This window comes from Sander vitreus, chromosome 4 (genome assembly GCF_031162955.1).
Source record: "Sander vitreus isolate 19-12246 chromosome 4, sanVit1, whole genome shotgun sequence".
NCBI classification, from domain to species: Eukaryota; Metazoa; Chordata; class Actinopteri; order Perciformes; family Percidae; genus Sander; species Sander vitreus.
The window spans coordinates 24415353-24438835 of record NC_135858.1 but is presented as its reverse complement, the minus strand read 5'-3'; the positions used below and the strand labels follow the sequence as shown (position 1 = coordinate 24438835).

At 41.4% G+C, this 23483-nt stretch overlaps 2 protein-coding genes across 11 annotated transcripts in view; both read left to right on the top strand.

Moving 5' to 3' along the window:
• The first annotated feature begins 114 nt into the window (after positions 1–114).
• Positions 115–18042, top strand: ece1 (endothelin converting enzyme 1). Its single transcript, XM_078249138.1, has 18 exons — positions 115–767; positions 2866–3004; positions 4989–5201; positions 5333–5457; positions 5543–5689; positions 6095–6160; positions 6455–6643; positions 7725–7867; positions 8060–8174; positions 11765–11875; positions 11972–12070; positions 12260–12337; positions 12443–12546; positions 12886–12996; positions 14143–14210; positions 14319–14509; positions 15816–15911; positions 17021–18042. The coding sequence occupies exons 1-18, from the start codon at positions 639–641 to the stop codon at positions 17195–17197; spliced, it is 2301 nt and encodes a 766-aa protein (XP_078105264.1). The 5' UTR covers positions 115–638; the 3' UTR covers positions 17198–18042.
• Positions 18043–18608: 566 nt separating this feature from the next.
• The window catches only part of eif4g3a (eukaryotic translation initiation factor 4 gamma, 3a), a 56746-nt gene continuing 51871 nt past the window's right edge, over positions 18609–23483 (top strand). For 6 of the 10 annotated variants that reach the window (XM_078249132.1, XM_078249130.1, XM_078249129.1 and 3 more), the window contains exon 1: positions 18610–19219. In XM_078249132.1, the coding sequence (XP_078105258.1) occupies positions 19056–19219 (164 nt within the window). In that variant the 5' untranslated portion in view covers positions 18610–19055. Of the gene's footprint in view, positions 19220–23483 lie in introns of all 10 variants that reach the window. The other 4 variants (XM_078249131.1, XM_078249134.1, XM_078249135.1 and 1 more) reach the window with 1 other exon arrangement.

The following is a 23483-nucleotide window of genomic DNA, read 5'->3' as shown; positions in this document are numbered from 1 at the left end:
GACACTGGGTGTGAACTACAACTGTGAAGCTCCCTCCCCAAATCTAAGTGAAACCACATTGGGAAATGCACTTACACACACACACACACACACACACACAATCACAAACACACACACACACACACACACACACACACACATACACACGCAAGTTGCTCAAGTCAGTGCTCCTTCCTGTTTTCCACTAGTTCCGTCTTCTCTTGTGCCGTGTTTGCATAGACTGGGCTGAGCAGGAAGTCCAGGAAAGAAGTTTGCCCCAGGAAGAGCCACAAAACTATAGAGGAAGAGGGGACCCACAAGGAGATCTCACTAGGACTTTCGTGAGGACGTTGTGTAGTAGTGTTTTGTTTTTAGACGTTAGACACTGGGGTTGGGGAGGGTCTGCCAGCCGCCATGGGAGCTGTGAGAGGTGTTGTTGGGCTTGAAGGGAGCAGAAAAGTGCAGTTGAAAGAAGAGGACTGACTTAACTCGGTTGTTTGAGTGGAAGCGCTACAACCAGATATACCACATACCTCCTGATGGATTTTAGTGGGAAACCCTACCCTGAAACCTCAGACACTGCTGAAGAATAGACGTCACACACACGAATACTCTTCTCACACACACATCAGTGGGAGAGGAGAGGGACAAGAAGGAACATGGAGGCACTGAGAGAGTCTTTTCTGCATTTGACTTTTCAGATGTCAACGTATAAGAGAGCCACGCTGGATGAGGAGGACCTGTTGGACTCCACCAGTGACGACATCTACCCATCCTCACCCATGCAGGTAAACACGCAAACACCCTGTTCTAAGAATGGGTTACTGTCAGTACTGTACTATTTATACAGCACAGTACCAAGGAAAATGTATAGGCCTATGAGGGTTTCACACCTTATGGAAAGTAACACTGCTGTCATGTAAAAATCTTAGACTTTTCAGAAAAATGGAAACTTAAAATAATGGCTTTGATTAGAAATGCAGATTTTTGTTGTTGCTTTGATGTCTGTCCATAACTTATGGGATGTGATCCGTCAAGTTAACGCTAATTCTTGTTACAGACAGATCTGTCATTTTGTCGACAGTGACATACAATTTAAAAACTTTGCGTGTACACATGTAACTGTTGGATTTAGGTCTTGTCTCACTGTGAGACCTTAATAATCTTCGTTAGTTAAGAACTCATTTACTCCAAAATTCCCCTTGAGATCAAGATCTCTTTTACAAAAGAGAGCTGAAAACAAATTGCATCACACACACACACAAACACATTAATTAAATCCTTTAAGTCCCAAATCCTTTGTAACAGTTATATTCATGAGGATATAGTGTGAAATATTGGCTGATAAACCTGAGATTGCAGGTAGTTTTTCAAAATGGATGAAGACCATTTTGGCCTTAATCCCCATGTTAAACAGCAGACTTCACATCTGCACACACAGACTGCTTCACACTATCCTGCTGTTGTTTAGTTTATCCTAGAGTAGGTATTTTTTTTCACAATTCATATGTATGTGTATGTATTCATATGCAGTACATTTTATTGCATGATCCTACGTTTGTTAAAGACACTTAGCATAATGTGTAAGTAACTGCTTATTGAATTGATTCACATCTTTTTCTATCAACATACCTGTAATTTATGGTTTTAAAAAAGTAGCACTGTGAAATGATTTGCTCGGGACACGTTTTAAAGGTTTAACCACTCTTTTATAGACAGTTTAAACCCTTTTCGTCGACTTCTGAACCTCAGAACAAGCAGCGGAGAGGCTTCAGTGCGGTCATTCCTCACTTGCTTTATTTGACCAAAAGTATACCTGAAGAGCTCAAACAGAGGGCTTGGATTCATCATCATTTTGCCATGGTTTTCAGGGTAATAAAATGGAGGGTTTCGATAAGCTACAGATGGAAACCGCACAGACTTGGCAGTGAGATTTTCATAGTTGCACTCAGAAAGCCAGTTTAGGTCCAAATCAACCCAACATGCTGAGCTCCAGGGATTAAGAAGCCACTGTGGCTTTGGCATTTGATTTGGTCCCATTAAGTTTTACTGTTGAACCCTCATCTAGGCTAATAGCAGTAAATCGGATCCTTATACACTTACAGGAGTAATTGACTTCCACAGGATGTATGTGAGGTCCAAGATCTAGCATTTATTTACAGCGGGGATACTCAAAGACTGGCCAGTGTGTTAAATGTGCCCTGTGAAAGATTTGTGAGTGGCCCTTGGAATCATGCCTGTAGGAAATACACTCCCTTGGCAGCCTCAACTAAGGCAACATTCAGTAGAAACAGTGCATGAGCAGGGTGTGCTGGGTTAAGATCTCCTGCACCAATCATTGATGAGTCACTGACCACAAAGCATGGCCATTTCTGTGACTTATGAATTCGTTCATGTTAATTTCCCAGGTAGCTTTGTAGCAGAATGTCTATAAACTGGTTACTGTTGAGTCATTTGGCTGACTCTTTTAAATGACTCTCTCATCACAACAAAGCAGATGTGGTTCAACAGGATTATTGTGTTTCATCCCAATCTAGGGCAGAAGGAAAATATCCTTTTATGAGCGCTAGAAGTGAGGGAACAATAGAAGAATGCTTAACCTTTTCTGTCTAGGAGGGTTGAAAGCGCAGCGATAAAGAAGCCATTGTGCTTTAAAACCAAACCTGTCATCCATTCCGCAAGAGGTTGTTTGACTATAGACAATATTGTCCACACTGCATTAGTTCAACCAACAAAACATTTTTAAGAGTGCGTTTGTGTGATTTAAAGCTGATTTGAAGGTCATGTATTGTCTCTTAACCATGCTAAACCTCTTTAAAATGGTTATTTTTGACTAGTGGATTAAGTGAAGCACTTTTAAATGGGGTTTTTTTTGTGTGCGCGCAGGTGAATCTATTGCACGGCCGTGGTCCCACATGTTGGCCAGACAGGACACAGAGAGAGAGGAGGCTGCTGTTTTTGCTGTGCGTCGTGTCTGCGGGCCTGTTTATATCTTTCATCACGACTGGGGTCTTCTACAAACAGAGTGAGTTTGAAAGTTCTATTCAAACTCAATGCTATGGTGACATACACTGAAAAGAAACACCTGTGCTCTCCGTGAAGTAGTCCTGTCCTGTTAGTAGTGTCCTGAGGAGTGTCCCGGGACAGTCAGACACTGTCCTGTGACTCCCAGACACTGTCCTGTGATGTCCCATGTCACAGGATAGTCATGGGAGTCACCGGACAGTGTCTGGGTGTCACAGGACAGTGTCTGACTGTCCCGAGACACTCCTCAGGACACTACTAACAGGACAGTTTTTGCTGCTGAACAATCTTCTCATCTAACTCTCATCAAGAAAGTGAATAAAGATATATATTTTTCAAAATGTCAAACTATTGCATAAATGGACACTACCTTTTGTTTATAATGTGAAAGTAGCTCACCTGGTCGAGCGTGCGGCCACATACAGAGACTTAGTCCTCGCCGCAGCGGCCGCGGGTTCCGTTCCAACCTGCGGCCCTTTGCTGCATGTCATCCGCCCCTTCGCTCTTCTTTCATGTCCAACCTGTCCTGTTAAATAAAAGGCCTAAAAATGCCACACACAAAAAAGGATTGTGTGTCTATAAAGCTACTGAATGCAAAAGAGGTATAAAAAAATAAAAATAAAAAAAAAGTCAATTAATTCATTCAAGAGGTGACCATGATTTTTCACATCTATTTATCCAGCTTAAAAACTACAGGGCTGTGCTATTTAATACAGTATAAGTGTTGTTTTTTATTTTTAAACCAAGGCCACACCTTCAGCTAAGCTGCCTAAAAACAACTTTAAATCTCTCCCTTGAGCTTGTTCATTATGGAAAAGGGCTTGCGGATTTACAATCCCATCCAGGCGGCGTCTCATCTGTGCTGGTTTCCTCAAATATACTATGGGAAACCCAATGCCACTTCCTCCCATTCAGAGCCATATGTCAGATCACACTTTGAAATAATAAAAGGAACAAGGATGAATTCTCCTCGGGGTACTAACCTTATCACTGCTCGTAACTTTGTCTCCGTCTCTGTTTCATACCTTATATGGACAGAGGGTGAAAGTCTTTACAGTAAGTCGAGTATGAGAAGTAGGTTGTCCCCTGGAATTGTACTAGCACTTGCACTTCTCTAAACACTTTCTTTAGTTTTCTAAAGCTCCTCCTGTTCAACAGCTTTTGTGTTTAGACTTAAAAAAGAGTGGCCAAAAGCCTCTGTGCTTCCCCTCTTAAAACACACTAACACAGTTAAATACCAGGGTTTTCCCTACCATTTATAAGGCTTAGGCACCACCTAAACCGAATGAATGTAAAACCAATGTGAGCATCTAAACTAACTAAATGACTTTTCTCAGATCTAATGATTGTAGTTTGTCCCCAGTGGACTTCTTTGGCAAGTTTTGTCTTTAAGCTTATTGAGTGTTGTTTATTTATTATCTGCTCTAGCTTTTCCAACGTTTTAGACACAGATATGGTAATAATAACGCTCCAAAATGATGAAAAATTGCATATTTTTTAAATTGAACAACGTAACATTTCCTTGAAGGAGGAGCACTAAACCCCCCCCCCCCCGCCAAATACGTGCACCTAAGTCCTCCACAAACCTAAGGAAAACACTGAATACATTTTGAAAGCGAAGGGACTGACTTTAGTTTTAAGACATGGACCAGGATCCTGAACCTTCATCTGGCAATCTATCTAGTCTACTTAATTAATTAGACAATTGCATGATCAGCTGGCAATAGTTAAGGTTCAAAACAATTTGAGCTTTTATTTATAAAGGATTTTTACAAGAAGAGATATTCCCTCCAGGTTGTTTAGCTTGGCCGGTTACTTCTTATAAAATAATAGTTTCCAGATGGTCTGAAAACTCTCATGCATACGTGTATTTGGATGTCCTGCCAAGAAATATTTTCAGATTACCCACAGTGGTCCTCAAATGCAGAGGGTTCAAACGTGAACTATCTATTGTTCTTTTTAAAAAAACGTGCTTTCTCCCACAGCTCACCCGGGCTTGTGCCTAACTGAGGCGTGCATCACTGTGGCCAGTGCGGTGGTGGGAGCCCTGGACAGATCCGTGGACCCCTGCCATGACTTCTACAACTTTGCCTGTGGGGGCTGGGTGAAGAACAACCCCCTCCCTGAGGGCAAGTCCCGCTGGGGACCTTTCAGCAACCTCTGGGAGCACAACATGCTTGTAATGAAGCACTTATTAGGTACGAGTCCTCAGCTGCCTTCACCCCAGGCACAGGTGTAATGTGTCTTTCTCTGGGCTCATTTTCCAGAGCTTGAGAAAACGGCTTGCTTTTCATTCACATAACTAATCTTGTATCTTTTAACGAGGCAGAAAACACAACGATGAAAGGTCTGAGTAAGGCTGAGGAAAAGGCCCAGCGATATTATCAGGCCTGCATGAATGAGGCCAAGATTGAGGAATTAGGAGCTAAGCCACTACAGGAGCTAATCAACCAGGTATGCTTATTTCCTAAAGCAGTTAGAAACAATGTCCTCGCATCCAGCAGTCTGTGAATGTCTGCCTAAACGCTGCCTGTTTCAGATAGGAGGGTGGGCCCTGACCCAACCCTGGGACAAGGACAACTTCCAGGAGGTTTTGCGTATGGTGTCAGCCAACTATCGCACCTCGCCTTTCTTCACTGTGTTTGTCAGCACTGACTCCAAAAACTCAAACAGCAACATCATCCAGGTGAGAGGGTCCGGGGTTTGTAGACAGGCCATTTTTATACACAATGACGTGCATTTATCTAAAATCATATATTTACATCTCAGAAAGTGCTTATCACTGAAGCCTTTTGATCACATTTACAGTATAAGCAGCTCTTACGGGCTTCTCTCAGGGGACGGATTGAATCTCTGCTGATTATCTGGGGACAGTTCTCTCATTATCACACGGGTCTTGATTTTGCATCGATAGTTTGACAGGAGAGTTCATTCCTCTGCAAAGTGTCACGAGACCGTAACAAATGGCACAGATGTGATCTTTGGCCAGCTTCTACCTCCTACCTCTGCATGCTGGCATGGCAGGAATTAAAACAAAAGGTTGTTTGTGAGGGTTGAACTGGGGGTCATAGTATGTTTCTCTTGACTCTAGGTGGATCAGTCCAGCCTGGGGCTACCTTCACGGGATTACTACCTCAACAAAACAGCAAATGAAAAGGTACTGTGGGCAAATTGTTGGATTCACAGTGGTTAGGCGTGTACAAAGTTGGACAGTAAAAGTGAAAGATATTTAAGCTCAAATCAGGTCATCAAATCAAGGCATTTTCTGTAATGAGAATAAAAAAAATGAAAGTTAAGTTATGAAAATACCTAAAGGCTCAACTTCAGGGGGAAAACAAACTGCGTTGTAGCTTGTGTTTGCATAGTTTAGGATTACTTTCCTAGTTGAATTTCAACACACTTACACACATCCCCCTTTTTCCCCCACCCACACACCGTTTGGTCTTTGCAGTATCTGACGGCATACCTCAACTTCCTGACGGAGTTAGGGGTTCTCCTGGGCGGCTCAGAGGAGACGTCTCGGACACTGATGGAGGACATTGTGGACTTTGAAACCACCCTGGCCAACATCACAGTCCCACAGGACGAGAGAAGAGACGAGGAGCTCATTTACCACAAGATGAAGGCCAAGGATCTGACAGTAAGGGCGCTTTCACGCCTATAGTACATTCGACGTTGCAGGATTGTTGCATTTTTCATTTGGGTCGGTACACTTTGTAAAGCGCGACAAACGTTGTAAACAAATGTCACTGACACTTGCTGGTCTCAGAATTAATGGAGCAACACCAAATGCATGGGGTTTTGATTGAGTTAGCTTTTTTCTAATATTTTGGAAGAAAGGCGAACAATAGGAAGGAGAGGAAGGGCCCTGATGAGAGAGGGGGATGATGATGTGTTGTCACACAGACGACGAACGTGTATGATGTATGGTCATAATAAATTATGGATTTGAAGGTTATCATCTTTAAGTCCATACATTGTGTGCATTTTTCAATTAATTTAAATTGCAGGCTAGTACATTTTTGGTCAAGTCCGATAGTTTTTTGGTTCACTTCCTATATTTGGGTCGGATCGCGTTCTCACCTAAGGTGAACCGAACTCTAGTGCACTTAGAAGTGAACTGAGATCCCTGTTTTCAAGCAGAGCAGAGATTGGTTGTTTGGTTTGCACCAGAGTTCCAATGACTGCTTTCATACCAAACGAGAGAGAGAGAGAGAATCCAGTAGCTTAGACAACCATAACACACATATATCTTACATACATAAAAATCACTCACAGAAATGTAAAGAGTTAACAATTCGTGAAGTGATTACAAAGGTCTGGTATGTGGACCATGTGATGCAATGACCATGATAAGGTGCTATGGTAGAGTGTGTGCAATTGGGGTAGTGCAAAAGTGAACAGTGCAGGGATTGAACAGTGCAATAGCTTATTATTAAATATTAACTATGACTGTGAAAAGACAAGAATGTAAACATGATAGAATTGCTTGACAAACAAGAAAAGAAATAATGTACTTTTGACCTGCCAAAATTAAACAGCAACAGTGTACACCACATAAAATAATCATTTTCTACAAATGAATGACTGCTCCTGCAAAGAACTTAAGAAAGCTATATGATGTGAAAATAGAAATGTAAATCTTCAGGATGTGGGACTGTAAAGAAACTATGCATGCTTGTGCCCAGACGTTGTCTCAGTGTGTCTATCTGTGTCTTCAGACTCTGGTTCCTGCAGTGGACTGGATGCCGTACCTCACAGAAGTGTTTGCTCCTGTGCCGCTCAACGAGTCTGAGCCGGTGGTTGTTTATGCCAAAGAATACCTCCAGCAAGTTTCTGACCTCATAACTAAAACAAATAAAAGGTCAGTTAGTTTGTATGCCTTAATAGTTTTTCCATTTATGCATCAAACACAGGCTGTTCATGTATTAACAACTGTTTTACATAATACATACATTTCATACATGCATAAATCCTCCTACTGAACAAGGGTAAGCACCCAGGCAGTATTAAAGAGGGCAATAAAACAATACATTTGATATTTTTCCTTTTTCAGCCTACTCAACAACTACATGATAATGAAGGTGGTGAGGAAGATTGTGTCCATTTTGGACCAAAGGTTCCAGGATGCAGAGCAGCGCTTCCTTGAGGTCATGTACGGAATCAAGAAGGTGAGAGATGAAATGTAGGCCTTTTTACAGTCATTGTTTTCCAGCATGACACAGATAGATTTAAAAACAGAGGTGGGATTACATAAACAGGTACAAAATTCTGGATAAAACTACTGTGGCAGATTCTCATCCAGATAATGTTTTTTTTTAGTGAGTTGGTGAACCGGATACACACACATGTTGCCGTTTTGCTATTATCTTTCTGCTTTGTTGGCTTTTTATTTGGCCAGTATACACCGGGCCGGCAGAGGAAGTGGCCCAAGCCCAACAGCTTGGTTTACAGAGCTTTTCACTTGACCTCTTGTTCTTGTGTGTGACACACACGGCAGAGGGTTTGTTTTTACTGAATGCAGTTAAATGGAATTTGGCACCAACCGAGGAGCAGAAGTTTCCCTTCATTACGACATGACTTTACAACAAATGTAAATTATCAGTCAGTGCTTTATGTTGGCATTAATGTAGCAGCCGGCTTTCCAAAACTCTCTTGTAAACGAGAAACCTGGTTTCCTTACTTCCAACTGAAAGGAGGCTTTTTGTAAAATGCAGACACACTGTGATTTTTCTCTACAGATCATATCCTCTCTTTGTGCTTAAAAATGCTCCAACCCCCCCCCCCCAAATAAGAAAAAGAAATTAAAATAAGAAACTCTTTAAACTGCATCATTACATGTATCACAGTCTTGATTTAATAGATATATACACCACAAACAAAATTCCTTTTAGCTTCGATGTGTTGGGTCGAAAGCAACAATCTCATGTGTTTTAAATCCACTGTTAATCAAACCAAAATAATCTGCATTGCTAGATGCCACTACACTACAGATACATGAAAAAAAAAGTTTATTTTTAATTGGGTGAACTGAGACTTTAATTAGACTAGAACTGCAAAATTTAATCATTTTGGTTGTCAACTCTTAAATTCAAATCTGTTTGAGTAATGTTTTAAGAAAAAAAAGCTTTTTAAATGTGAATATCTTTTGGTTTATTTACTCCTCTGTGACCGTAAACTGAGTTTCTCTTTGTTGTAATCGAAACAAGACATTTGAGGACGCCAACCTGGGCTTTGGGAAACACTGATCGACATTTGTTGACCATTTTCTGACATTTTATTGACCAAAACAACGAATCGATTAATCGACAATGACAATAATCGTTAGGTGAATTAGGCACACAGTCAAAGCTATTCAGACTTTAACATGTATCCTGTCTAACTGATTAGGCAGCAAGCTGTACCATCTCAGTGAGTAACAGTTTGACTGTGAAGGCTCCTGGCCCTTATCTGAGGAAGATCCTGTTCCCTTGGCCTTGTTTTCAACTAGGGTCAGGTTGTAATATCAAACCCCCAAAACCCCCTGTCTCTCTTTGTGGATCTGTTTTATGTGAGAGTGCAGCAGAGTCTCTTTTTCCATCTGTGCCTACCAAGGGGGTAAGCTTCTCCTTCTCTTTTTTTGTAATATGGGTTATTTGTCGGTGGATTCAAAAAGATCAGAAAAAGTATTGTGTAATAATAACTCAACAAAAACATCATACAATTTTAGAAACAAGTATTCACAATGTATTCAACAATAACATCAGTACATAAAATGTAGCCTACATATGGTCATACATATGTAAACAGCCTACACAAGACGCAGCAGTAAGTGCAAAATGTGTAAGTGACGTGTTCCAGGAAAAAAACCTAAATAGCCAACAGACTAAAGAAGACATGAACAGGTGTTATGAACTTTGGTGCGAGTAAAGTGGCGAACTTTTTGAAGTCAATCGAGTCACACACAGTTGTGTAGACATTCCAGTATCAATCCACATATTAACCCACGCTTCCTCCCGCTTTTGGTGTTCCTGCGTATGTACTAACCAGCAGCGATCGGGTCGCCGGTGAAAGCCTTCCTGTAGTGTTCTGTCCTGCTGTTGTCTCCGTCATGCTGCCTGGCCCTGTATCCATACATTCATGCCCGTAACGTTACTGGGGTTAGCTTCTGTTTCGGGGAAAGGGGGCTTTGCTTTCTCCTTTACCCTGTTAAGGTAAGCTAGGTTAGCCTCCTAGCTTGTGTGCGCTTCTCAAATGTACTTTCAAATTCGTCTCATCCAGATAATGTTTTTTTTAGTGAGTTGGTGAACCGGATACACACATCTAAGTTGCCGTTTTGCTATTATCTTTCTGCTTTGTTGGCTTTTTATTCGGCCAGTATACACCGGGCCGGCAGAGGAAGTGACCCAAAGCCCAACAGCTTGATTTACAGAGCTTTTCACTTGACCTCTTGTTTTTGTGTGTGACACACGGCAAAGGGTTTGTTGTTGGCATTAATGTAGCAGCCGGCTTTCCAAAACTCTCTTGTAAACGAGAAACCTAAATTGACCACATATTTTACCACCTTTCACTGCAAGGCGCTTTTATCTGACACAGTCATAATCAAATAGGACTGCCGCTTTCTTCCGACTTTCGGTACCCCTATGATGCCAGGCGAGAGGCACGGAGCCACGGACATGTTGTGTTCAAGTTGACGGGGAATGTCGGAATTTCTGAGTTCCTAGTCGGACACTATACATGTCTACGGGAAATGTCATGGTTGGAGAGATTTACGTTATTTGCTCTATGAAAGATCAACAAAGACGAAAACTAAGGACATTCACTCGATAATTTTATTTTAGTTAGTTTTGCAAACAGACATTACAGTTTTAGTTTAGTTATCGTTTTTTTTGTAATGCCTCGTTTTTGTTTTTATTTCAGTTAACGAATATGTTTTTTCCCCACCTAGTTTTCGGTATTTAGTTCGTTTTCGTTAACGATTATAACCTTGCTCTCAGCCCACAGAGAGATAACGGCTCAGCTTTGTCTCAAAAAACACGGAGCGCAGAGGTCACAAATTTCTCAAGAAGATGGCAACCATTTTCTCTCCTTTGTGTGGATTTTCTTTGTTAGATGAATCTTCTACTCAATGGCTCCTCCGTGTTCTACGTCATTGGATTAAAGTCTATTTATTTAGGAAAGAAAGTAAAAAAGAAATGTAAAAGAGTGTTGTTTTTTTTAAACAGTGGCAGTTATAGTTCATGTTTTATGAATTGTATATATCCAAAAAAAAGCCTAAAAACTAGGCTGATATAGTTTTATTTTAATGTCTTAAAAATGTATTTCATAATGGCAAATTTAAAAATTGTCCTCTGGCAAGAAAACAACCAATAGTGTAGGTCCCCACTTCACACATAGGGATAAATCCATCAATGTTAAATGTTCAGAGTTCCCAGCATGCACTGAGCGAGAAGCAGGAACAAATTGGCCCGGTCGCCAAACTTTTCCAGGGCTTTTGCAGGAGAAATGTTGTTTGAGAGAAACACTCTCACTTGGCTACTGTTTCACAATCGCTACAGTTCTCTCCACCTACACATGCAGCCCACGGCGGAATGGTACAAGGTTTGGTTTGGCATGTTCATTCTAGGAATTGTAGGAAGTGACTGACTGAAGCAGAGGAAATGCGTTGAACGAAATGTGACACACTGAAAGAAAATCAAATTCCAAAGAGATTGATGCTATTTAACAATGAGGATGCATTTTTTTTCTTAACGTGAATTGATGTGTTGATTTGGTGTTCCAGAGCTGCACTCCACGCTGGAAGCTGTGCGTCAGCGACACAGACAGCGCCCTGGGCTTTGCTCTAGGAGCCATGTTTGTCAAAGCCACCTTTCCCGAGGACAGCAAGGCCATTGTAAGCGTTTCAATGTCCTTTCCTCGCAAATAGCGACTCCTGCTGCACTGAGACAACGTTCTTTCATGACTTGGTTTTGTCTCTTCTGTGCTTCAGGCTGAGGATATGGTTGCAGAGATTAAATGGGCGTTTGAGGACAGCCTGAAGTATGTGAGCTGGATGGACTCAGAGACGAAAAAAGCAGCAAAAGAAAAGGTGGGAGAAAGATAACGTGTGTTTTCTTTCCCAGGATGTTTTCCTACCGCAGCTTTAGCGATACATTAACATCTGAATGAGTTCTGTTTTGTGTGCAAAAGTGGCTAAGAAAAACAGCACTGCCACCTGGTGTGAAATATGTCCTTTACAGTTTTTATTTTTTTATTTTTTTTGTTTTATTTGTCACAGGCAGATGCGATATACAACATGGTTGGATATCCAGAGTTCATCATGAACGCCACAAAGCTGGACAAAGTGTTCAATGATGTAGGTAAATGTGGAACTGTATATATGTCCTAACCATCCCTTTTATTTTTCACAGATGTCTCACTAAAACCCCAAACTATCACTTCTGATTCATCTCTCTTTTAGTTCGAGGTGGTGTCAGATCTTAACTTTCAAAATGTCATGCAGTACTACAACTTCTCAGCCAGAGTGACCGCGGACCAGCTGAGGAAAACCCCCAACAGAAACCAGTGAGTTGCTCGCTCCCAGTAAACCTCATTACCCCCCCCCCCCGCTTGCCAGAGAGAAAGCTACACACTCCGATGGGGACACATTCCCATTATACTACTGGGTCAGCAGAATACTGCTGCCATCCACAAATGTTCCCATGCAACCAACTTCTCTCCGCTGAACTGATCCTTGTCTCTAATTAGGCTGGAGGGGGGGGGAGGGGACATATGCGGGTTCCCATGATTTCAAGCTGATCTACAGTCAGCCTGGCAAAGCATAGCCGCCAATATTCTGAATTTGTTGTGTCCTTGATGTCGACCTCACATGCTGGTTCTGTGTTCCGTGTTTGTTTATTTCAGGTGGAGCATGACCCCTCCGACTGTGAATGCATATTACAACCCAACCAAGAATGAGATGGTTCTACCTGCAGGAATTCTTCAGGCTCCGTTTTACAGCCATTCCTGGCCTAAGTAGGTCTTGTGCGTTGCACTGCAGGCTTACTAAATCATGTTGGATGGATTTTATTTGAAAAGAATAGAAAACAAGTTAAACATTGTTTTCAGTCCACCGAACCACACAAGTAGGGTTGGGTATCGTTTGGATTTTTACGATTCCGATGCCGAACCGGTACTTTTAAAACGATTCAGATTCCTAAACCGATTCTTGAAAAACTGAAAAATGACATCAAAGATGTAATATGTTTACTAGCGATCACGTGCAGGGAATGGTTAATATGCTTTTACGTCCGTTTTGGTGTGCCCAGAGGGAAAATATGGCATTTTAAAAGTAGCCTACATTTATGGTAGACGGAGAAAGTGTGATATCTTTACGTCCGTTTCAACAGAGGGAAAATATTTCAGTCGACACATTAAGTGGAACCAAAATGAGGAACCGAAATTTGCGTTCTAATCAGTGGAACCGGGTTTGGGTACCCAACCCTACATATCAACAGCATGGAATAAAGATGGTATCAAAACACTACTGAAGTATACAACAGGACTGATCGTAAAAACAAAATACAACCCACCAGCACTATCCATGGGAAATGTCATTTAGCAGCTGGTTTTCTTTAACTACACATGTGAGTCCTGTTATGTGTTGCAGATATAATCTAAAAATGTGTTTCACTTCGTTAATTAATTTTATTTGAATATTCAGTTTGATTTGATTCAATTTGAATTGCTGAACAAATCTGAGATGTGGGCAGCTCAACAAGAAAGAAATAGAATCGCAAAAAAAATGCGTAAAACCACAAATTGTCGCTTACACATGGTTTTTATACAGATGAAACAAATCTATTATATTACGAGGTGCTAGTTGGTGGAATGGTTACATTTGGACAGAGCCAGGCTAGCGGTTTCCCCCCTTTTTCCAGTCTTTGTGCTAAGCTAGGCTAAGCTAACCAGCCTCTGGCTTCAGTTTCATATTGAACTGACAGATATGAGAGTGATATTGATCTTCTCATCTAACTCTTGGCAAAAAAGTGTTTTCCCTCAAAATGGTTTTCTTATGGCCCATACACACAACTGTTGAAAAGCTGTTGTATTGTAATAACGGTTTGCTACATAGATTTTTACAACAGGATTTTCTAAATGTATGATTTTGTTGTTTTTCAGAGCTCTTAACTTCGGTGGAATAGGAGTGGTCATGGGCCATGAACTGACTCATGCTTTTGATGACCAAGGTTGGTAAACAGCTTTCCATTTGGAACAGTTTACATTTGAGAGGATGGAAGAAATCATCCTTCTAATATTAAATTATTTAATTAATAGTTAACACTTTTTAATTAAAGGGAGGGAATACGACAAGGAGGGAAACCTGCGTCCCTGGTGGAAGAACTCCTCTGTGGAGGCCTTCAAGAAGCAGACGCAGTGCATGGTGGAGCAGTACGGAAATTACAGCATCAACCAGGAGCCTCTGAATGGAAAACACACTCTGGGAGAGAACATCGCTGACAACGGTGGACTCAAGGCCGCATACAAGGTCTGATGTCAGATAGGAAGCATGAGTAACCTTAAACGTTTCAAAACATGGAAGCAAAATGGTTTTTCTCTTTCTTTTGTCACTACCCGATGTGAGTCGAGTGCAGATGTGAGTTGCGCATGAGTCACTTTGCCACAAGTAGCCTACAAGAACCTGCTAACGAGAGACTTCTGTAATGTCAATACAAAAAAAATGGACCTACATAACAAAGTTTGTTCACTGCTGGCTACAAGTTAGCTATCAAACACAACAAAGGCTGTCACTTGAATGGCGTTTTGAGCTAACGTTAGCAATCAAACAATCATAGATAGCTAAAACATTTTTGAAATGATTTCCATCTTCTGTTATTGTTTGTAATGAGAAAAGTTCATTATTTTATGGACACTGTCACTGATTGTAGACAAACAATTAGATGCTAGTGCAGGAGAGACAGTTTACACCATTGTTGTTATTTTTTTTCTACAGCAACATTGTCAGATTGCATGTTTACAAGGCCAGTAAACGGTCATGCAGATCTGACATTAATCCCCTGCATTAGTTTATTCTTTGAGGCCGTTGTGGGTCACACCAATTCATCTGTATTGGAAAAAGCAGCTTGTCTGGTTTACAGTGAAGCCTGGAAATGCAACAGGTGGTTATGAGTGGCCTTGTCAGCCTCTGGTTACTTCTTCACAGGCACACATTCTTTCCATGTAATGAAAGGTCAAAAGCTATGAAGCAGGAGCAAATCATATGGAAGTAAAAGCAGCCTGCATAACGCGGTACATGTTAACCAGAGGGAAATAACACTGCAGAACCTAAAGTAGATCTTCTATTTCCCCTTGGTCTATATCATTATACATGTTTATGGATGGCGAGCGCGAGACGCCGATATGGATGCCAATTAGATTCTGAATGAAAAGTTGCCAAATGGTTCCATTGACAAGACCAAAGTGATCTGTGTGTTTTGTCGTTGTGAACTGAGCTATCATTGCAGCACGTCCAGGCTGAAATACCACTTGATGGCCAAGCACACAGCTGATGCGAATTCTCCGCCCCCTCGTCAAAGTCAGGCGACAAAAGCACAAAGCAAGCCGATCCACTTTTCCATGTTGATAAGAGCATTAAAATGAGAAAAATGAATTGGACAAAAAGAAATCTAGGGACATTTAGAATAGGTGAAAATGTGCGATTAATTGCGAGTTGACTATGACATTAATGCGATTAATCGCGGTTAAATATTTTAATCGTTTGACAGCACTAATGTTTACGTGAGTGAAAAACAGTGACTGCATGTGTGTAACATGGCCATTTGTTGCTTTCGAAGGCCTATGCGAACTGGATCAAAACGAACGGCGAGGAAGCCACGCTGCCTGCCCTGGGAATGACGAACCATCAGCTGTTTTTTGTAGGGTTTGCCCAGGTTTGTATCACTCGTATTACTCATATTGTTTCTTCTGACTTGATCACACTGAGACTACTGCTGTTTTCACTGCATTTCTTAAAGCTCCACTCCAGACATGTTTTAAGACGTACGAATAGACAATACTCTAGCCTAGAAATCTAGACGCACCCTAGCGGCAGCAAATGTAATTTGCACTCAGGGGGTCTAGCAACTCTCTGCTGGCTTGCGAGCTGGAAAAACCAAACTCTGGCCGGGCCAATCACATTGTGTATAGAGTCGGTGGGCGGGCTTATGGCTGCTGCTGCTGGGAACAGCGGTCTTTCAAATTAGCTTTGGCCGCGACTCTGGAAGACTTGGAGTTAAACTTTTCTTTGAGAAAAGAACAAAGAACGGCACTGAAGTCATTCTTAAAAAAGGAAGATGTGTTCAGAGTTTTGCCGACCGGATAGGCTACGGCAAAAGTTTAATCCATCAACTAGCTTCGCTACCTTCTTCGTTGCTCTCCCTGGTTGTAGCGCTATCCTATTGCGTGCAGAGAGAATTTGAAAGACAACCGTTTATCCCGTCCCTCGGATTGAGCCATGTCAATGGTGAGTTCCCAGACCCAACATCTTGATGTGGGTCTGGCTTGTCAGGCCAACAATACTCTGCTTTGAATACTAATTTGTGTCTGATATGGTTTTATAGTCCTCTACGCCCTTTCCCTCTTTGAACAATCCGTGAATATGCTAATATTGTTCATTTCCAAAGTTTAACTGCTGGGACACAATATATCTCCTACTTCATTGTGAAGTCCATTCTCAGTGTATGTGCCCTGGAGTCTGCACATACATCGTTCTGCACGGTGAAGCCCAAACAGTCAAGGAACTTTTTCTTCTAAAGGGGGGCTTTAAGTTAAATATCAGAATAAAACAAGCCCAAACATATATGAACACTAGACAGGATATTTAAAATGAATAACCTCAAAAAAATTGAATGACAAGAACTCATGAGCGACGAAAACAATTCAGTCAAGAAATCTCTTTTATAAATCTTCATAGAAATCAGCAAAATAATTTCAAAGGACCATGCAGAAACATTGATTAATCCCTCGTTTTGTTTCTCTTCATCTGTTATTATTCCTGCAGGTATGGTGCTCTGTCAGGACACCCGAAAGCTCACATGAGGGCGTCATCACAGATCCTCACAGTCCATCAAGATTTAGAGTCATCGGCACCATCTCCAACTCACGCGAATTCTCAAACCACTTTGGCTGCAAAGCAGATGCTCCCATGAACCCTAAACATAAGTGTGAGCTCTGGTGATGCCTCAGTGCTGTTTATCAGCAAAGAGTGAAATGGACGTTTTGGGAGAATATATCGACAAAGTCTCTCCGGACGGGGAACGCTTGAACCACTGAAACACCTACCGCCTTGCCACTTAATGCTTATCAGGACAAAATGTACACTGCTCTGTATGGAGGATCTCAATCTTCAGTGCTTCTCCACAAGGACTGTTGGTTTACCAAACAGCTTTCCCCACCTTCTGAAGTTAAATGTAGCTATGAATGTGCTTTATGGACACTTGACACTGGACACCCACAAATGGTTACAGAAAATGGGGGAACCACTCTCAAATTTTGTGCACTGCTTGTTTTTTCACATAAAGTGATAAATAAGCAAAGCGATATTTCTTTTTGCTGTAACTCTTCACTGTGCTTGGATCTGCTCCCATGTATTTTTATTGTATTTTATTTATGGTCACAAGGTTTTATATGACAGTGAACGAGGGACCTGAAAGATGTTTAACCGGATGGAAAATGAAAATCTGGTTCATATGGACAGTTTTAAAGCCATTTATTAAGAATTTTAAGTGTGAATCTATTTGAATAATACAGCAACCGTTTGTCTTTGCAACCATTGCAATATTTCAGAAACATGTTCTGTACACGCTGGTCAAACTTACATTTTATAGAGATATTTACATGATATTTGTGTCCCATTGCTGCCGTTTCATTTCTGTAATGGAGGACCAATACATTAAATCCTCAATTATTTTTTCATCCAAAACTTGGCCATGCAGGCTAAGCTATGATGTTCCATATATACCTGTTTTTATGAGCAAGAGTTTGTCACAAATTATTTTGTATAGTAAAACCAATCATAAAACAGTTTGGCTCATGTCCACAATGTGTTGCTTGAACTCACATACACACACCTTTTGTAGTAAAGAGATGTGTGACTAGATTTAAATAGTATCCACTGCCTCAGATTACACCACCTAACCAATTACAGTAAAATGAATGGGAAATTGTCTTGCTGACTTGCAGATGTGAGGCAGCCAGGTGAACGATAGATGGCGCTAATAACACAAAGAATCCATGTCATATTCCTGCTGCTGGTGCACAGTACAGTCCATGAAGGTGGGGAAACGGCTAAATACTTGATGTGAAGTATTTTGGCAATGCATACACACAAATAAGTATAATCAATTGTGCAAATAGATGTAGGCCTAATTGAACACCTTTTATTTTAATTATTTGCTTCTTAATGTGTTAGCCATTGTCAACGATATGCTCTTACATCCTGGATTTTAATCTCTTTAACTAAATTTAAGGACTTGAAAACCGCAACATTTTAAAAAGAAGACAAAAAACAGTATTTCAGAAACATGGACACGTGAGCCATGTACGGTATGATTGTAGGTTAGTTGATTAGCCGAGCGAATCCGTAACTGGCCGAGAATTGCCGAATCATCTGTCCTGCCCGGACTGCTGGAAGCGGCCGCAACGCCATGTTGGCGAAGTCTCTCATCTCTGTGAGAAAAAAAATGATAGGAAACATACGTGTCGAGAAGAAAAGGTAGATCGCCGAGGGAGGTTGAAGATCGTGGCGATTATTTATTTTTGAAAGAAACGGAACCGAGCCGGATCCGCAGAGGTTCCGGACGGGCAAGGGAGGCTAAACCTCCCACCGTCCCCATGAATAGCACCGCTGATCCGAACAGCGACTTTCCATGAAAAAAAGACGTTTGTGTTGCTATTCGAGCTTCGCTATCCCAGTTCGTTAAAGGGATTTTGGGCCTGCTTCAAGAATCTGCTACGCTTGTTCTATGTATGTAAGCTAGGCGTTGTTTGTATCAGTATTTATTAAGGTATTGTTTTTATTTGTTGATTTTTTTGCGATGAGTTTGCCACCGAAAGTGGTCCCCAAATCCGCCGCTGTCGCAGTTAGCGGACCTGGAAGTGGACCCTCTCCGTCGAGCCAACTGCGGGCTACCCTGACCTCCGTGTCTCTGCCGCCGGGAGCCCCAACAGCTCCTCAGCCCGGCGCTGTACCACCACCTCAGTATCCTTTCACTTGGGTAACATGGGAAATTGTTTGTGATGTTATGCATTTCATTCCCCTTTATGACAGTAACACTCACTGCTGTTTTATTATTGATATATAACACAGGTTTAAATGCGGGGATGATGGTTACGTTTGGAGGGAGCTTGGAGGAGGGGAGGGGACAATTAGCTAACCTAGCTAAGTATGCTAACGTTAGCTTATCAAGCCGGTTGTCAAAGCTAACGGACATGTCATTTCGATTTTTGGGAGTTCGCGCTACACTACTGATTCTAGTTACATTTGTTTTTGAAAATAACATTAGCTGTCATTTGAATTTAGTGGAATACAGTTAATGACAGATAATGTGTCATTTTTTGGTGTAGCAAAACTCCATCACCGGCAGTCTATCAGGCTTTCCACACCGGTTACCGGCTTTGTTCAGTTAACATTACCGTTGTTGGCTAGCAAGGTGCGTGTGCCTAGCTAGTTACTTTGCCAGCCAGCTAAATAGTAACGTTAGCCTCTAATGCTAGTTAGTGCACAAGTCAGTGAATGCAACGTCGCAGAGCAGTACAACTTCATCCATTTCAGGGTGTTGACCTGTGGCTTGATAATGGGGCTAATGTTAGCCTTGTATGAAGCCCGGTTTGTGAGAATTGCACCGCCTTTCCTTTTTCACACGACTATAGCTCTTTTGAAGAGGTGCTACTATGCACATTGACAGGCCTGTCAGTGCATGGGCCGGTGAGATCTCAGGATGACAGCATTTATAAATTTGGCAGTAAGAAAGTAGCTTGCCAGTTCTGGACTGTTAATGATATATGGTTTAATATTAACATACTGTTAAATCCTTATTAGCTGATAGACTTGTTCTCCCAGAAATTTGTCTCCAAATATTAAAATGCAGTGTATAGCTAGTTCTGTCAGCCTTTTAATGTTGTGGGTTTGCACTTTCATTGCCCCAACATACACCTTTACCTTAGAATTTACACAGTGATACACCAATATTACTCTACCCTACTTTTGGTGTAGTGAAGTCACCGTGGTTATGTCACCTCCTGTTTTATTTACAGCATGGCTGCTGTAGTGCCAGGTTGAGGATTGCATGCTGGTGGCAGAAAGATGCGTCTTTTGTGATCTGACTGCTTCTGTTGTGGTTTTAGCTTTGGGGTGTGATGTCTCAACCTGATGTCCTGCCACCCACGATCACAGCCGCCCTGTGTTTCTGACGGGCCAGTAAGTAGCTGGTTATTGCAGGTGGCAGTATGAAACCCTGTCTTGCTTACAGTATGTTGTGATGTTTTTGAGTTGTTTGTGAGTTTAAATGAGCAACACAAACACAACACAGAAGATAATGGTCTCTTTATTTGTTGTGCCATGTCATCTTTTGACTCTCCAGGCTTTTGAAACTTGCTGAACCTACTTTTTTGCTCTATGATGTGAAGCATAGTACAGAGTACAGAACTGCAGTCTCCCCATTTACTCAGTTTATGTCATGTTTAAGGGATCGTGGATATGGATACATAATACTAATTACTAGAATAATGGTAAATATTTCCCCTTTTTAGAGTAGGAGCTATCTTGGGCATAATTGTCTTATTTGGCTTTTTGTTCACTCTTGCTTAGCTATAACATTGACCAAGTGTCTTATTTTGTTCGACATTGTGGAATCTCTGACCCCTCTTGATGAAGTTGTGGCTATTGATCCACTAATCTGTGACCCTGTGAAATATACAGGGACAAACCATCAGGCAGCCATATAGCACAATAGTTTGTTACTTCAGTTCTTGTTGCTATAGTTTTTTTATTAACTGTATGTGTTCAGGAGTTGGAGATATAATCATAAATTCAATCCAAAATATCCAATTTTCTATATGATATTATGCCCCCATGTGTATCCATATGGAGGCAAAATACACTTGACAATACACTGATGCCATACCAGTTTATCAGGTTCTCCTAGCTAATGTGTATTTAATTCAATCCAATGTAACAGCCATGCAATAAATCCTACTTTTCCAAAGTTAATTATATTAGTTTTGTTGTTGATGATGTACTGTTTCAACTATCTGGTCACATTGCAGTTTTTGGTGCTGTTGAATTTATTTGGATTATATTGAATGTTCAATTGTTGAAAGTCTTTCACTATAATAAAGTATGATGTTTTTATTCTTCTTGCATTACGTAACCACCTGTGCAGTACGTGGGAGTTAACCGAAAAGAAAAGTTGCAGACATTAAATGAGTGAAATTGCAGGAAAATGAATCTAGTCTGCTTTGTCCTGGGACCTCTGTGTAATTTCCAAGGTCCCCACTATGGTCCCTGGAGCCCGTTTTTGACAACACTGCACTAGACTGCTCTGCATTTGATTTTCATGTCCATATGGAAACAGACCCTCTGAGTGTTGCCACTTGTCTGACCTCTCACTCTCTCTAGACCTCTGAGGTCAGGAGTGTGGGAGCATGTTATGCTCGGCTCCTTATGTATGGGAATTCCCACTTTGAGGATGTTGTTGTGTTTGTGGAGTCCTGAGATGCACAGGAGTCCAGAGAAGCAGGGTGGTGGTGAAGCAGTATGTGTGCAGTGCTGGGGGTGCAGTTTGTTTCTGTTCCTGGTTGCCAGAGAAACACCCAGCGCATGCGTCTGCTGCTGTACTTGTCAGACAATGGCTGTGCTGCTTAGCATTCAGAGCGAGAGGCCAAGGTGGCGCTTCTCACCATCTGCCAACAAAGGCCCAGGTCACCCAGCCTGCCTCAGCCATCCCTCATTCCACCCCCCCCCCCACCACCACCACCACCACTACTGCTGGCCCAGCTGAGAAAACTGTGGCCCTCTCCCCATTTTCCCCCTGCTTGTCTCACTGGGCACCCCATTCAATCCCTCAGCTTTCATTGTACAGCACTTTCATCTCCCTTTGAAGAGCATCACTTCTTTTTCTCTCTCACAACTTTGCATGCTATTTTTTTTATTTTTATTTTACAATTCTTTGTCCTCATGGTTTTTGTTTCTGTTTCAACAAAACGGATGACAGCATTTGCCACTAAAGTGCATTGAGGTTTGATGTAACCGCTGCGAGCCAGGAATGCAGTCACACAGCCAGAGTTCTGATATACCACTATGTAATGTATGTACCTAGATGGTAGGCCACACAGCACTGTAGTCTTTTTTTTTTTTTTAGGACAGGTGTGTGCAGCCTGCATGAGAAGATATTCTAATGAGCATACTCACTGTGGGATGTTATAAATAAACTGCTGAGTTGGTATGAGCCAGCATGCAGGACTGTTCTTTCCAGAGAGGGAGTGGCCTGTTGAGGAAGACATTCTGCACATTGTCAGAGCTATGTGAAGTGATTTACACATTATTGTGGTTAGTTATTTATTCAATCATAAATCAACGCCTGGATTTGCTCATGAAAAATGCTTTTCAAATACAACCTTTAATTGCTAAAAAAAGACTAACATTTTCTGATTATACTTATATTGCTTTCAACTGTTCTTACAATACTCATTATTTACAGTGAACTCTGTGTTTGGAGATCTATCCCACCCACACCATGGTGCTGTATGTCAATGGTGGCGTTGAGAATGTTCACATCAACTTGTCAGCAAGTAGTGCTGCAACATATGCCAATACAGTGCACATATTTGTAGCGCAGCAAGAATTTAAGCTTTGCCTTATAAATGTACAAATGCAATATTGCATGTACTGTTATACTCTGCAGCTAAACAATTGCGTAATTGTGTGCGGTTAACAAGGGTTTGTAAGTGCAGTAATGTAAACAGTAAGCAATGCTAGTACAGTTTAGTTTGTTCCTTTTGTACTAGTCTTTGGTGGGTATTTATTTCAGTCCTCTGTTCTCACATTTCATAAGTATTTTTATGCAAAACAGAATCTGAAAAAAAGAAACATTTCATGGTTAAACTCACCTTTTGGCGAGTAATTGGTAACTGTTTGTTAGCACTGTTCTATTGCCTAAATCATCCTGGCAAGTGTTTTTAGTCATTTCGGTCAGTTTTCATCGTTCAGGCTCGTGGCACCGCTGGCTGAGTCCAGTGCTGCTGGCGTTTAAACATAAACCAGTAACCAGGCAATATGCATTTCTGGCTGCTTCTGTAGCAAATTCTTCATTTCTTGGCCAGTGCGATTTGGCCGTAGTAGTAAGTAGTTTCACAGATGATAGCTGTCACTGTCCTCCACTGTGGTTAGTGACTAAATAACAGGAAGTATTTTCACATTTTTAACCAGGCCCCCAGGAAGTGCGCCATACTTTGAAGCCAATTTG

Bases quoted from the DNA above. Each gene is read 5' to 3' on its own strand.
- ece1 (XM_078249138.1), top strand. From the start codon at position 639: ATGGAGGCACTGAGAGAGTCTTTTCTGCATTTGACTTTTCAGATGTCA. The intron at 14,510-15,815 runs GTCTGATGTCAG...TTGCTTTCGAAG, and splicing joins GACTCAAGGCCGCATACAAG to GCCTATGCGAACTGGATCAA. The intron at 15,912-17,020 runs GTTTGTATCACT...TTATTCCTGCAG, and splicing joins TTTTTGTAGGGTTTGCCCAG to GTATGGTGCTCTGTCAGGAC.